This window comes from Gekko japonicus, unplaced genomic scaffold (genome assembly GCF_001447785.1).
Source record: "Gekko japonicus isolate JY-2015 unplaced genomic scaffold, Gekko_japonicus_V1.1 scaffold277, whole genome shotgun sequence".
Classification (NCBI taxonomy): Eukaryota; Metazoa; Chordata; class Lepidosauria; order Squamata; family Gekkonidae; genus Gekko; species Gekko japonicus.
In genome coordinates, this window is record NW_015168055.1 from 872,098 (window position 1) to 885,535 (window position 13,438).

General features: G+C 46.4%; 1 protein-coding gene across 1 annotated transcript in view; it reads left to right on the forward strand.

Moving 5' to 3' along the window:
• Nucleotides 1–13,438, forward strand: part of UNC13D (unc-13 homolog D (C. elegans)) — a 74,427-nt gene that overhangs the window by 6,684 nt on the left and 54,305 nt on the right. Inside the window, exons 4-8 of the mRNA XM_015414467.1 lie at nt 2,896–2,962; nt 3,763–3,955; nt 10,156–10,200; nt 10,939–11,007; nt 11,162–11,231. Of these exons, the coding sequence (XP_015269953.1) occupies nt 2,896–2,962; nt 3,763–3,955; nt 10,156–10,200; nt 10,939–11,007; nt 11,162–11,231 (444 nt within the window). The remainder of the gene's footprint in view (nt 1–2,895; nt 2,963–3,762; nt 3,956–10,155; nt 10,201–10,938; nt 11,008–11,161; nt 11,232–13,438) is intronic.

The window sequence follows — 13,438 nt, forward strand, 5'->3', positions numbered from 1 at the left end:
CCTACACACAATACTCTCTACCTCTGGAGGTTGTGGGCTCAGGATAGGATATTTCCTTGGACTGGCCTCTGGCTCTACTTCAGCCTCTCTCTCTTGCCCATGTGAGCAGGGAAACTTCCATTCATTCCCCAGTCCAGTGGCTGAATTTCTGCTGCCTCCCAGGGATGAAGACTGCCTCCTCCCTGGATGGGCTGCAGTCCATTTTGATGCCGCCCCGCCCCTTGGGACAGTCTGGAGTGTGTGGAATGTTCTAGAGAAGTGCCACCACCATTTGGCTTTTATTTATAAGGGGAATATATACATATTGGGAATATATATATATTGAAAATGTTTTTGAACTATGGCCCTTTGAGGGATTAAATGAACTCCGATTGCATCAGATTACATAATCCTCTGAGTTTGATTCCATCTCTAATGCTCAAAGTGAGACTGGAGATTTTTTGCTAGGTAAGCAGAATAGTTGTTCAGTTATGTTATTCATTAATATGTAATAATTAATTATTTGCTGCTAGTTTCCTAAGGTTACAATTATTATAGAATCGCTCGAAATAATACCTTAATTTTTAAAAGACTTTTTCATATTGTAGGTTCCTGTTTTTTAACTTTAACGTTTAGAGAAATTATTTAAATATTGATTATATATGTCTTATTAATGTTTTCAATTTATAAGTGTATTTCCTTGCTTATAATAGACCCCCTGGCGAAGCCATAGGCAAACACATCGGGATCAGGAAATAACAACAACACCTTGATTTCTTCTGGTGCTGTTACTGCTAGTGTGGCTCTGACTTCTTTACTTCATGTGTGGAATTTGGCCTTTTCTGATGTAGTTTATGGAAGGGTACAATCCTGTGTATTCATGGCACATATGAAGGAAAGAAACAGGATCTCTCCCTTCCTGTCTTTGACTTTTCATGTATCTCAGAGTATGTGGGGAAGCATTCCTTCACAGCTCCTCTTTAATTCCCCCATATTGGCATAATGACTACTGTGTTTCTCTCTGTGATCAAGTGTCAGAAGTTGCACATAGTTGCTCTCATTGGATATACTTTCTCTGATCTGATCTGACGTGGGTAGGGGTGGGGAGAATTAGGCTGCACTCCAACAAAGCGTACTGACCTCTGTTAGTGAGCCATGATAAAGTAGAGATTCAGATAATGTGTGTTTAGGATTCCAGTCTTCTTTGGGACTAAGCCTCACTGAACACTCTGTGTAATTTACTTCTGAGTACATATGGTTGGATCAGACCAGGGGTCATTTCATAGAAAAAGAGCTAGGGGAACTCATTAGCATAACTCATTAGCATATGCCACACCCCCTGACATCAGGGGCCCGGCGGTGGACCTGCAAGGCCAGCGGGAGTGCAAGGAAGCCCCGCGAAGGCCCTCCCTGGCCCCAGGCAGGCAGGGGTGGGGAGAGGCGGGGAGGAAGCAACTTACCCTCCCTCTTCTCCTGCCTCCTCCTGGCTGAATGAGGGCTGGAAGCGAGGCGGGCGGAAGCAGGGGGCGGGGCTTCATCATGTGCCCCGCCCCCCTGCACCTCACCCGGGGGAACTCCCCCGCGATCCCCCCCCCCCGAAATGACCTCTGGATCAGACTGTTAAAGGAGCAGGTGACACTTGGAAAATTCTATAATTTGTCATCACCTCTGCAACTATTATCTCAGATTAGTGGGCACTAATTCTGTTCCTTGCTTGTCTGCATTTACATGGGAAAGGTGATAGTAGGTGTTTCAACAGACAAAACGTGACAGCAGCAAAGTGCTAAACAGCTTTCTTTAAAAGAGGCTGGATGGGAAGGTTTGGTTTCACTTTAGTGGTCTAACTAGCCACGTGGGATTTCAGTCTCTTTCACATTTTTTAATCTTGCTCTTCCTCCAAGGAGTTACAATATACACAATTCTTACTCCCTCCATTTTATGTAACAGTCCCTGAAGATTTTTTCCAAGTGAGCTCATGTGAAAGAAATAGGGAGTGCGCTATCAAAACCCTGGTTTCTTTTGCCCTCATTTATTTATTTATTTATTTATTCAATTTATACCCCGCCAAAGCAGGCTCAGGGTGGGCTTGCAAAGGATAAAACATAAGAACAATGATAACATAGATAAAACAATCTGATATCATCAGGTGCATTTTCTCAGTGGCAAGAACCCTGATCTTGGGGGGGGGGGGGGGTTTAGCAAAAAAAACTCTTAGGCTGGGGTCACACGCACCGGGGGAAGCAAGGCTATTTCCTCTGGAGGAATTTGAAACACCGTTGCGAGATCACACATCTCTTTGTAGCTGCCGGTGCAGCCTGTCACTGTGTGATCAGATGCAACTGCGGGGTGAGTGGGGGGGGGTTGGCTGCAAAGGGGGGGGAAACAGCACCAAGTGGGGATAGAATGATCAGACCGTCCCAACAGCATGAGAGTGTACTTGCATGATCAGACAGGGGAAAGTCCATCCATGGCCCGTCGGAACCCGTTAGAGCTGGACTTTCCCCGGTGTCTTTTAACTCCTCTTCTGTGGCAGAGCAGCACGGGTTGCCAATGACTGCGGGACGCTTCCCAGATGTTGCTGTCTGATCGCACCCTTTAGATCCACCAGGCATTCGCACCTATTTGGGATCTAAAGGCGCGTGTGATCGCAGCCATAGACTGCTGATCACATTAGTCCTAATATCCCAGGATCCTACATTACCTGTCGGTGTGTTATGCAGTCATTTAGTATGGTTTACTTATATCCCACTCTGCCTCTAAGATGCCCTGAATAGCAGACGTTTTGGTAACTAGTCCAAAATCATCTAGAAGGTTCCATTATGGCATCAGGCTCCCTGGACTAAGTAAGGTGCTCTGTGCATGGTGGCTTGTGACTAGCTTTAATTCTTTAAATGAGACTTGTTTTTCCCCTTTCAGAGTCCAATATATTGTCTTAAAGCAACTGTGAAGCAAGCGAAGGGAATTCTAGGTAAAGATGTCAGTGGTAAGTAGGATGATGCTTATAATTCAAACAGAGAAACTTGGGAACTCTGCTTCTGCTCAAACCTGGGCTCTGCTTCTAAAACCTCTATTTGGGAATAACCATAATCTTATTTGAGGGCCACACTGTACCTCTGCCATGAAAACCTTTGTGCTCACAGCCAAACAGTGTCATTTTCTTAATGTGAGAAAGTAGCTAACAGGCCAAGGCTCAGAATGTCCTTGTCTGGGAATTGGCTCCACTGCCCAAATCTAAAAGCATTTGCTTCCCTACTACTACCTGAGGAGTCCTGTTGTTGCTGCTGCCCTGTCATGTATGTACTGTACACTCTAAACGCCAGCTGTATATTGGCAGGGTCCAAAGCAGCCAAGACACAAAACCATCCATCTTCTTTTTCCAACTGGGCATCCTTCACAGGGGAGAGGAAGAGAGGCATGTGTATAGCACTTTAGTAAGGTCCTTATCCATCTATTATAGGCCTTGGACTCTACAGCTGGACTCCATTTCCCTGAACCAATTGTTATTTTTGGCATCTCATGGTTTGTTATCTTTGACAAAGTTGAGGGCTCGTCACAGAGCAGGTTGAGGCCAGACTCCCCTGCCCCTCAATCCTGTTGGGGACCCAGGAGGGTGAGGCTTTCCTCTCCAGCTTCTGATTTATTCTACAGGGTAAGGTGGGCACAACTGCAGTTTTGTGTCCTGGATTGCATCAGAATGTTACCTTTCTAGCTATTACAAGCACTGGGACCTTCACATGTGAAGTGAACATAACCATATTTCAACAACTGCCTTTATGCTTTCAGGGTTCAGTGACCCCTACTGCCTCTTAGGGATAGAAAATAAAAAGCAGGACTCTTCTGGTAATGATGGCACCCACCAGGAGAACAAAAAACGATCAAAGGCTGTGGTGAAGAATCTGATCCCTGAAGACCAGACTCACCGCACCCAAGTCATCCCCCAGACGTTAAATCCTGTGTGGAATGAAACCTTTATACTGTACGTTTCCTTTGTTTTGCTGCTGTCTTGATATATTTTCTTAATCTTGAAAGAAGCCACAGGCAAGAACCATTGCTCTAAAATTGCCTATCCTGTATGTATCAGCATTGTCATGGAAGTAGCATAGCACTGATAGGTCATTTACACCTGGTTGTTTCCTTTAGGTTAGATGCTGCTGTGAAGTGTCTCCCCTCCCCTGCTCCCTCAAAGCACTGTGGTGCCTCTGTGTACTTCTTGGTGTATGTTTTCAGAGAGGTTGCAGTAAAACCAGGGTGGCTTCCAAGTGGACAGGAAAGTCTAGATCTTCCCAGTTTGGAACAGAAGTCCTTTTCTTTTCTATTCTTATTTCATCTTCTTTTCCATTTTCATTTTGTCAGTAGGAAGAGGCAAGATTCTAGATGAAGAGTCCCCAAGACTGTAGGCACTTCTGAAATCTAGCAGTTTCTAGGACAGGGGTTCTTAAGCTTTTTTTGTGCCTTGGACCCCTTTGGCAGTCTGGTGAAACCTGTGGACCCCTTCTCAGAATAATGTTTTTAAATGCATAAAATAAAATACACAAGATAAAAAGAAAAGGTAGACAGGAAAACCACGATCATGTGCGATCTAGTGGTGGGTCTAATAACTACCATCAGGGCTTTTTTTGTAGAAAAAGCCCAGCAGGAACTCATTAGCATAATAGGCCACACCCAATAGCAGAAACTCATCAGCACATTAGGCCACACCCCTGACAGCACCACTCATTAGCATATTAGGCTGCACCCCCATGTTACCAGAAGTGTGGTCATCCAGCCACACCCACCTTTTGCTTCTTATTCTGTTTACCTTGTTTGTTGTCAAAACCCAGAGCTTTTTTTGTAGCAGGAACTTCTTTGCATGTTAGGCCACACACCCCTAATGTAGCCAATCCTAATGAGTTTCTGCTGTTGGGTGTGGCCTATTATGCTAATGAGTTCCTGCTGGGCGTGGCCAACTCAGGAGCCAGCCGGAACTCTGTTCCTGTGCGTTCCTGCCCCAAAATAGCCCTGACTACCATAATTGTGAAGTCGTGATGAGTGTAAATGATATTTCAAGATATCTACAACAACTGTAATGTGATATGAACATATCTGTGATTTCTATTGGTGTCAAAGTCACAGGTACTGCTAATACTACTTTGGTTTGTTGCTTGCATTCGTAATGGAAGGAAATACTTAATTTAGAGGTTAGTGGAAATAAAGATGTGATCCCCCCCCCCAAGTTCACATACCCCCTGAAATGTATCCATGGACCCCAGGTTAAGAACCCCCGTTCTAGGAGGATGGAAAAGGATTCCATGGCTGAGACTGGGGATATGTAAATCCTCCATTCTCTTCTGGCTGTGCTTTCATTTCTTATAGTTGTTGGAAGTACCAGATGCAATGTCCCGGTGCCTCAGCCTCCAGGAGCAAGTTGCCACAGAGTTGCAGGCAGACAGGCAAACACTAAGCATCTTCCTGTTTACTGCCATTGTTCCGTCTAGCACTAAGTCAGAAATCAACAGTGCCTTCTGGACGTGATACAACACACGGCCAGAGCAAAGTAGAATTAAATCACTTTTTATTAAATTCCATATGCATTCAGACGATGTCCTTACTTACAGTCAATCAGGCTGAATAACTGGTGAAGTTCACATCTTTTGTAATCTAATTCAGTTCACTGGCTCATGATGAAAAGGATTGCGCGTTCCCACCTCCTTGCCATTTAAAGAGAACAAAGGCCACGGGAAGAGAGCTGTAAACTCGAATCCTCGCGCCTCTGTGTGCCGGAAATGACTGTTAATCAGCCAGTCGCAGGGATGCTGTGGGATGTCTAACTAAAGACTTCAATTCCCAGGGACCACTGCTCTTAAAGATATATGGCAGTTCTACTTAACTACAGTTAAACGCTGGCTGGGGCAGCACAGCCACTGAGAATCCCTTTGAAGTGTTGATCAACACTCTTAAGGGAAAAAGCAACTTCCTTCCTTCTCCACTCTTCTCTCTTCCTTTTCTCTCTTCCATGCACACAAGAGGGAGAAGCAGGATGCCTCTCGGCAGGGGTCATTTCATAGAAAAAGAGGTGCAGGAGCTCATTAGCATAACTTATTAGCATAGCGTATTTGCATATGCCACACCCCCTGACATCATTGGAAGTGTGTCAGAAGGCAACACCCATCGCTCAGGCTCCACTGGACTGTTTCGGATTGCTAGCTATTGGGGGGGGAGAGGAGGGAGAGCTTGTACTTGAAGGTGGGCCGGGGGGGGGGGCCTGCAACTTACCTGGCTGCCTCTTGCTCCTTGTGGCCCGACTGAGGGCTTCTGGGAGCAGGGGTGGGGCTTGTTGCATGTGCCCGCCCCCTGGGCTTCTTACTGCCGGAGCTCTTCTCCTGTGCGCTCCCACAGGAAATGACCCCTGCCTCTCGGCATCCGCATCCATCCCCTAGTGAGATAGCATAGGAGCTTTCTCCATATCTCTACCCTGCACTATCAAGAATGCCCTTCTAGAATAAAGTAGATTATTTTGTTTCAAATTGAAATGTGGATCTGTGTAACTTTGTAGTCTTGCAAGTATGTGTTAGACTTGGGACAGAACACTGCTGTGTTAAAGCCAGGTGCACTCTGCTAACTAAAGAAGGGTCTGGACACCAAAACAAGTACCCCTTCATACAATAATAAGAGCGCCTCACTTACTTTCCTTTCTGCTGCTGGTGGAGCTGGTGCTGTCATGATAGTCTTTCCTTCCTTTCTGTTGCCTCCTGGATAAGTGGTGTGGGATAGGAGTTAAGGCACAAAGAGAAAGAGGGACAGAGAAAAGGTGAAAAGAGCAGAAAAGGAGGGATCTGAACTGGACAAAGGAGGACAAAGAGAAGACAGTAATTTAAAAAGAGATAAAGAAGAAATGTGGGAAGGTGCCAAGAAGTAGCCAGCAAGCAGGCTGCAGGAAACACATTGGCAGGCATCATGTTTGAAATTTCTGTGCTAGGGGAAGGGTCTTTACAAAAACTAAAGCCCCTCCCACGGAATGGAGGACAAGCTGAGGTCAGCTGCTGGTGGTACATAAATAACTCTCTTAAGAGCAGCAGAGCCTCCCCTAGAGAGATGTGTGTGGGGGGGGGGTTGGCAACAGTTCTTCAGAATAAAGTACCATCTAGCGCTTGACCTCCAAAACCTTGTCTGTAGGTACTGTCTTACAGGAATATCTCTCAACTGTTCCTCACGATAAACAACATCCCCCATTTTGACCCTTTTCTTCAGGCTGAAAATAGCCAAGAGAGATGAACATATATAACTGGGAAGTGCTGGTACAAAACTGAGACCTAATGCGAAATGTCCCTCACAGTAAGAGAGAATTGAAAAGTACAGGATCACTCAACATAGCAGCACGTGTTGGTTATTCTAAACCCTGCAGCAAGGGAGCATCTCTTGCTGACTGTTTGCGAGCTTTCTCTGTAGCCTCTCCAGCCCTGTGGAACAGACTTCCAAAAGGAGTTATGAAGAGAATAGTTATGAAGTTTCCTAGCAGCTGTAAGATAGAACTCTTTTAAGAGGAAGGTTCCTGTTGGCTATTTTAATAGCTTGTTTTAAGCTTCTGTAAATGTTGTGGTTTTGAATCTGTTTTTGCCTTGGGGTCGCAGTTGCCTGGGAGAAAGGCAGGCTTCGGAATGCTTTCACTAATAAGGTTGCAGCAGCAGGGATGCTGGGAAGGCTGCAAATCTAGGCTCATTGTTGTCTCATTTCAAGTTAGTCTCTTTTTGGTGTCTGCCTGTAAGAGCGAATACTGAAGAGAAGACAACAGAGAATGTTTCTGAGCCTCTACCTGCTTCTGCTCAGAATTAAATGTTGGCAGAATTTTAAATATGCAAAATGGACCAGAGCTCAAGCTCCTGAAAGAATAAACAGTTTTATTTAGAAGAGAAACAACTGTTCAAAGAGGAGAGGAGAGAGAAGGTTCTAACTATCTAACCATCTAACTGTGTAACGAACAACTAGGGAGAAAGTGGGCTCAAAAAGAGGAAGTCTCCAATGACCCAACCAGGAGACAGGAGAGGATAATTTAAAAATACCAGGAAGTCCTTAATCTGACTATGCTAGCTACTTAATTCCTCCGATGCCCCCTGCAGGATATTCTTCTTATCCTTTTTGCTTCATGCACACAGCAGATCTTGTGTATTCTAACACCCCTTCTCAAGATCTGGACTGATTTCTCACAAGACCTGCGCGCCACGGTCGCACCTCCCATTGCCCCGCTTCTATTGGTCAATTTCCCACTCAAAGCCGTCCGGCCGCATCTTGACCCGCAGCTTTGCCCGATTTTCCCCGCAATTTTGTGATCCTCAAAAAACAGAATCACGAAACTGAGGGGAAAATTGGGTGAAGCTGTGGTTCAAAATGCAGCCACGTGGCTTCGAGTGGGAAATAGACCAATAGAAGCGGGGCAAAGGGAGGCGCGACCGCGGCGCAGCTCTTGTGTGAAATCGGTCCTAGTGTGCATAGTCCATCAGATTCATTTTCTTTCAGAAGATTTCAAACCTTTCATGTGGAAGTGGCTTTGTAAGTGCATTTGCAACCATTTCCTCAGTTGGACAATATTCTAGGACTTTCTCTGCAGGCCTGTTCACAACCCTGCTCCCTTCTTTACTTTTTAACCTAATATTTCATCTGCATTTTGTTGGGTCTTCCTCTTTTCCTGCTGCCTTCAGTTTTTCCTAGCATTATTATCTCTTCCAGTGAGTCTTGTTTTCTCATAATATGACCAGAAATACAATAGCCTCAATTTAGTCATTTTAGCTTCTGGGAAGAGTTTGGGCTTGATTTGATTTGGAACCCACTTAATTTGTCATTTGGGTGGTCAAGGGTATCCATAAAACTTTAATTCAACATCACGTTGTAAATGAATCAATTTTCTTCCTGTCGGCTTTTTTCATTGTCCAATTTTTTCATTCATACATCATAATAGCAAATACCCTAATATGAATTATCTTGGTCTCTGGTGACACTTCCTTACTCTTAAGCATCATAGAATCACAGAGTTGGAAGGGGCCATACAGGCCGTCTAGTCCTACCCCCTGCTCAATGCAGGATCAGCCTACAGTATCCCTGACAAGTGTTTGTCCAGCTGCTGCTTAAAGACTGCCAGTGAGGGGGAGCTCACCACCCCCGTAGGGAGCTGATTCCACTGTTGCACAACTCTTACTGTAAAAAGGTTTTTCCTAATATCCAGCCGGTACTTTCCCACCCTTAATTTAAACCCATTATTGCAAGTCCTATCCTCTGCTGCCTAGATTTTGTGCTCTTCTATCCCCCACACCTGTGAGGGACCCATTAGGCTATCTATATTAGCAGAGCAAGCAGAGACAGCATCCAAGGTCATTTGTGCATTCTTCCCAGAGACAGGGAGGTGTCTTAGAAAATAGTTACTCGGCTGCACAGCAAAGCATCCACAGTCACACACACAAACAGAAGCCCCCCCCCCCCAGTGGTCTACAGCAATACACTTTTCCCATGGCAAACGAGGTGCTGAGTCTGACATTCGCCCCCCCCCCCAAGCCTCTCATCCTCCAGGCTTGAGTGGGTGGTGTTTATGGAAATCATGGACAAGCTTAGGGGCCTTCACATGGTCTTCTAGCACCCATTCATTATGACTCGGGTCAAACTCCCACCATATGATGAGATAATACAACTGTCCCCTCTTTACTTTAGAATCTAATATCTCCTCCACCTCCTGGTGGAGCTCCCCATCCACGATCAGGGGAGGGGGAGCTGCAGGATGGGGTCTCCATTTCAAGGGTCCCGGATCCTTCTTCAGTAGACTGAAATGGAAAACAGGATGGATGTAAGTTCTTGGGCAAGTCTACTTCCACAGCTACTTTATTAATGAGTTTCACAACTTTAAAAGGCCCCAGATACTTCCAACCCAGCTTTTTCTCAGGCTGCAAGCCTCTGAGGTTTTTCTTGAAAATGTACAGAGTCCCCAGGGGGTCGGAGCAAGCAGAGACAGCATCCAAGGTCAGTGTGCATTCTTCCCAGAGACAGGGAGGCATCTTAGAAAATAGTTAGCTGCACAGCAAAGCATCCCCAGTCACACACACAGAGACAGAGAAGTCCCCCCCCTTCCCAGTGGTCTACAGCAATACACTTTCCCCATGGCAAACGAGGTGTTGAGTTTGACACTTACTAATAATATATTCAAACTGTATCTTGCAGTGAGTTTAAAGATGCAGAGAATGCCAGATTCCACCTGGACATGTGGTAAGTATGCTTGCATGTTATTCCTCATACATTTTGGGACTGAGCTCTCAAAATGGGACTCACTCAGAGCGGACCCAAAGGGCTTTGGGTGCAAAGGAGGGTGAGAGCAGAACCCAGTGTGATGGAACTGGCAGCCACCCGTTCTTCCTGCCTTCCTCCTTCACAGCCGTGGGGTGGGGCGGGAATAGGTGAGCAAGGCAATCTGGGTGGTGGTGCTGGAGCTGGGAGGGTGCTACTCAGGGCTGCCACCTGAAGGCCTCTTTTGGTGCACTTCTCAATCACTTAGGTCCTTAAGGACTCCTTAAGGAAGCAGAGTTTTAAACCTTCAAGGCCTGTTTTCTCAGAGCCCATCAATAGGTCTCAATAATTTTTTTTTTTTTGCATAAGACAGCAAACTTTGTAGAGCAGAGAGAAGTAGGGTATAGGACAGGTGTTTCTGTCAGGCTCCCAAAATGAAGTGTAGTCATTGTAGAATAGCAATAGCTATGTCAAGTAAATTCATGATCATTGTAATCCTTCCTTCTGATGACCTGCACTGCAGGATTTAAACCTCAAAAATGGATCATGTATAGGAGTCCCCTCCTTTAACAGTTGATTTGAGGATATCATCACTGGGCTGTTCAGGTGCTTCTTCTCACTAGACTGAGGCAGGGAGGCAATTTCCATCTGTCACTGGAGATCTTAAAGGGACACTGTCAATGCATACCTTCTTCCCACTTTTTTATCCCATTCTCACAGGGACTTTGATGAAGTTGAATCTGTACGCCACAAACTTGGAGAACTGTCAGACCTCCATGGCCTCAAGAGGTTTGTGCTAATACCAGGGTTCCCCCTCCTTTTGCGGAGCTACCATTAATTAAGGAGTGCTTATTAAACAAATCAGGCAATTGAAGAACAAGATGCAGAATACTCTGTACTGCTGTTGTACTGTTCTCTTTGGTTTTGCTTTTTTCTTCTCCAGGATTTTTAAGGATGCTCGGAAGGACAAAGGGCAACATGACTTTCTGGGGAATGTGGTTCTTCGCGTGCAGGTGAGGAAGCAAATAGTGAGCATAATGCATAAGATAACTGGCCCGACTAGTGAAAAAATCGGTAACATCCTAAGTAAATGGCCTTCTCAGTTCTTGATATAAATTGTCACTTCAGTCTTCAGTGTGGCAGCTGGTGTTTCATGAGAGCTCCTTGTGGCCATCTAAGGACCAGTAGATGCATCAACCGCACAGTTACTTAGGAGTAAGTCAGTGGCAGAAAGCCAGTAGGGTTTACATCCAAGCAAGATATCAGCACATCTTAAAACTTTCATGTAGCTGGTTGTCGCCTCAAGAAATAACAGCCCATAGGGATTTTTAAATATCTGTATGAATCAGCCTCTTAATAAGATTGGGAGTGGAGGAACGTTAGCCCTTACAATACCTGCATACAGGGTCAATGGAATTATCATCTATACATCTAATAGTCAAACTTTTTTCCTCATGTGGATACTTATTTCTTCCAACAGAGGGCTCACTCTCCCCCAACAGCTTTTTCTATGGACTCAGGGGACATCCTGGGTCTGCAGAAAAATCTCAAGTGTGGGGGGGAACCCTCAGGGAGGGTTGGATCTCCCCCCCCCCAATATCTTTTGAAATGACCTCCGCAGGGGCCAGTCACTCCAGGCCTCAATGGTGAGAGATTAGAACATTGGGGGGGGGGGGCTTCTAACTGGCTCTGTCAGTAAAAGGCAGGGGGATTTCCAGGCCTATTTTGGCCTCTGAGGGAAGGAGCCTTAGGGCCAGGCCTGACAAGGGTTGCCAGAGTTAGACTGGGGAATTCCTAGAGGTTTTGTGGTGGACTCTAAGGAGGGTTGGCTTTGGGGAAGGGAGAGGCCTCAGCCACAGAGTCCATCCTCCAAAGCAGCTATTTTCTCCAGGGAGACAGATCTCTGCTGTCTAGAGTTCAGTTGTAATTCTGATGGGGGTCTCCAGGCCCCACTTGGAGACTGGCAACCTAGGCCTGGCAGCAGTCGAGGGTTGCCAGGTCCACCCTGGCCACCAGCAGGGGAGGGGGGGGTAAAGTTGCCAGATCCAGGTTGGGAAACTTCTGGAGATTTTGGGGTGGACCCTGAGGAGGGCAGGGACCTCAGGGAGGTACAATGCCATAGAATCCACCCTTCAAAGCATCCATTTTCTCCATGGAAGTTATCTCTGTAGTTTGGAGATGAGCAGTAATTCCAGCGGATCCCCAGGTCTCACCTAGAGGCTGTCATCCCCAGGCAGCACCTTCTAGGTGACTTGATACCCCCTGATCTGCATAGCTCAACTAGGCCTGGCTGCTGGCTACTGTTCATCAGCAGCCACCCTATAAAAGCCAGTGTGGTTCAGCAGTTAGAGCTTCAAAATAGGGACTGCAGGACCCAGGTTCAGATCCCCATCTTGTGGTGGAAGCCGACTGGGTGATTTTGGACCAGTCCCATACTTTCAGCCTAACCAACCTCACAGGGTTGTTGTGCAGATAAAAAGGAGGCGAGAATAATGTAAGCTGCTTTGGTCCCCACTGTGGAGAAAGACTGTAATTTTCCTAGGTAGAGGCTGTGGGAGAGGGGGGTGGAGATGGAAGGCTGAAGACAGATAAAGGCAGATAAAGATAGGTTGGCTGTTGGATGGGAAGGAAATTGTGTTGCCAACTCCAGGTTGGGAAATTCCTGGACATTTGAGGGGTGGAGCCCGAGGAAGGGAGGGGGTTGAGGAGGGGAGGAACTTCAGGCTGGTATAATGCTATAGACTTTACCCTCCAGACCAGCCATTTCCTCCACAAGAACTACCATTGCCAGCCTTCATGTGAGGGCTGGAGATCACCCAGAATTACAACTGTTGTCCAGGTGACTGAGATAAGTTACCCCGGATAAAATGGCTGCTTTGGAGGGTTGAGTCTATGGCATTATACCCTGCTGAGGCTGCTTGCCTACCCATGCCTCACTGTCCCAAGGCTCCACCCCCAAGTCTCCAGGAATATCCCAACATGGAACTAGTAGCCCTAAGGTGAATTGATCTCTGTAGCTGGGAGATCCACTGTGATTCCCAGAGCCCTGCCACTGCTGCTGTGAAGGGAGAAGAAGCAGGTGGGTGACTGGGAGTACTGCCACCACTGCTCCTGCTGTGCGGGGTGGGGGAGGAGACAGGCAGGAGGCTGCGAGAACGATGGGGGCAGAAAGATCGAGTGATGGGGTGGGGGGCAGAAAGAGAGAAAGAGTGATGAGGCG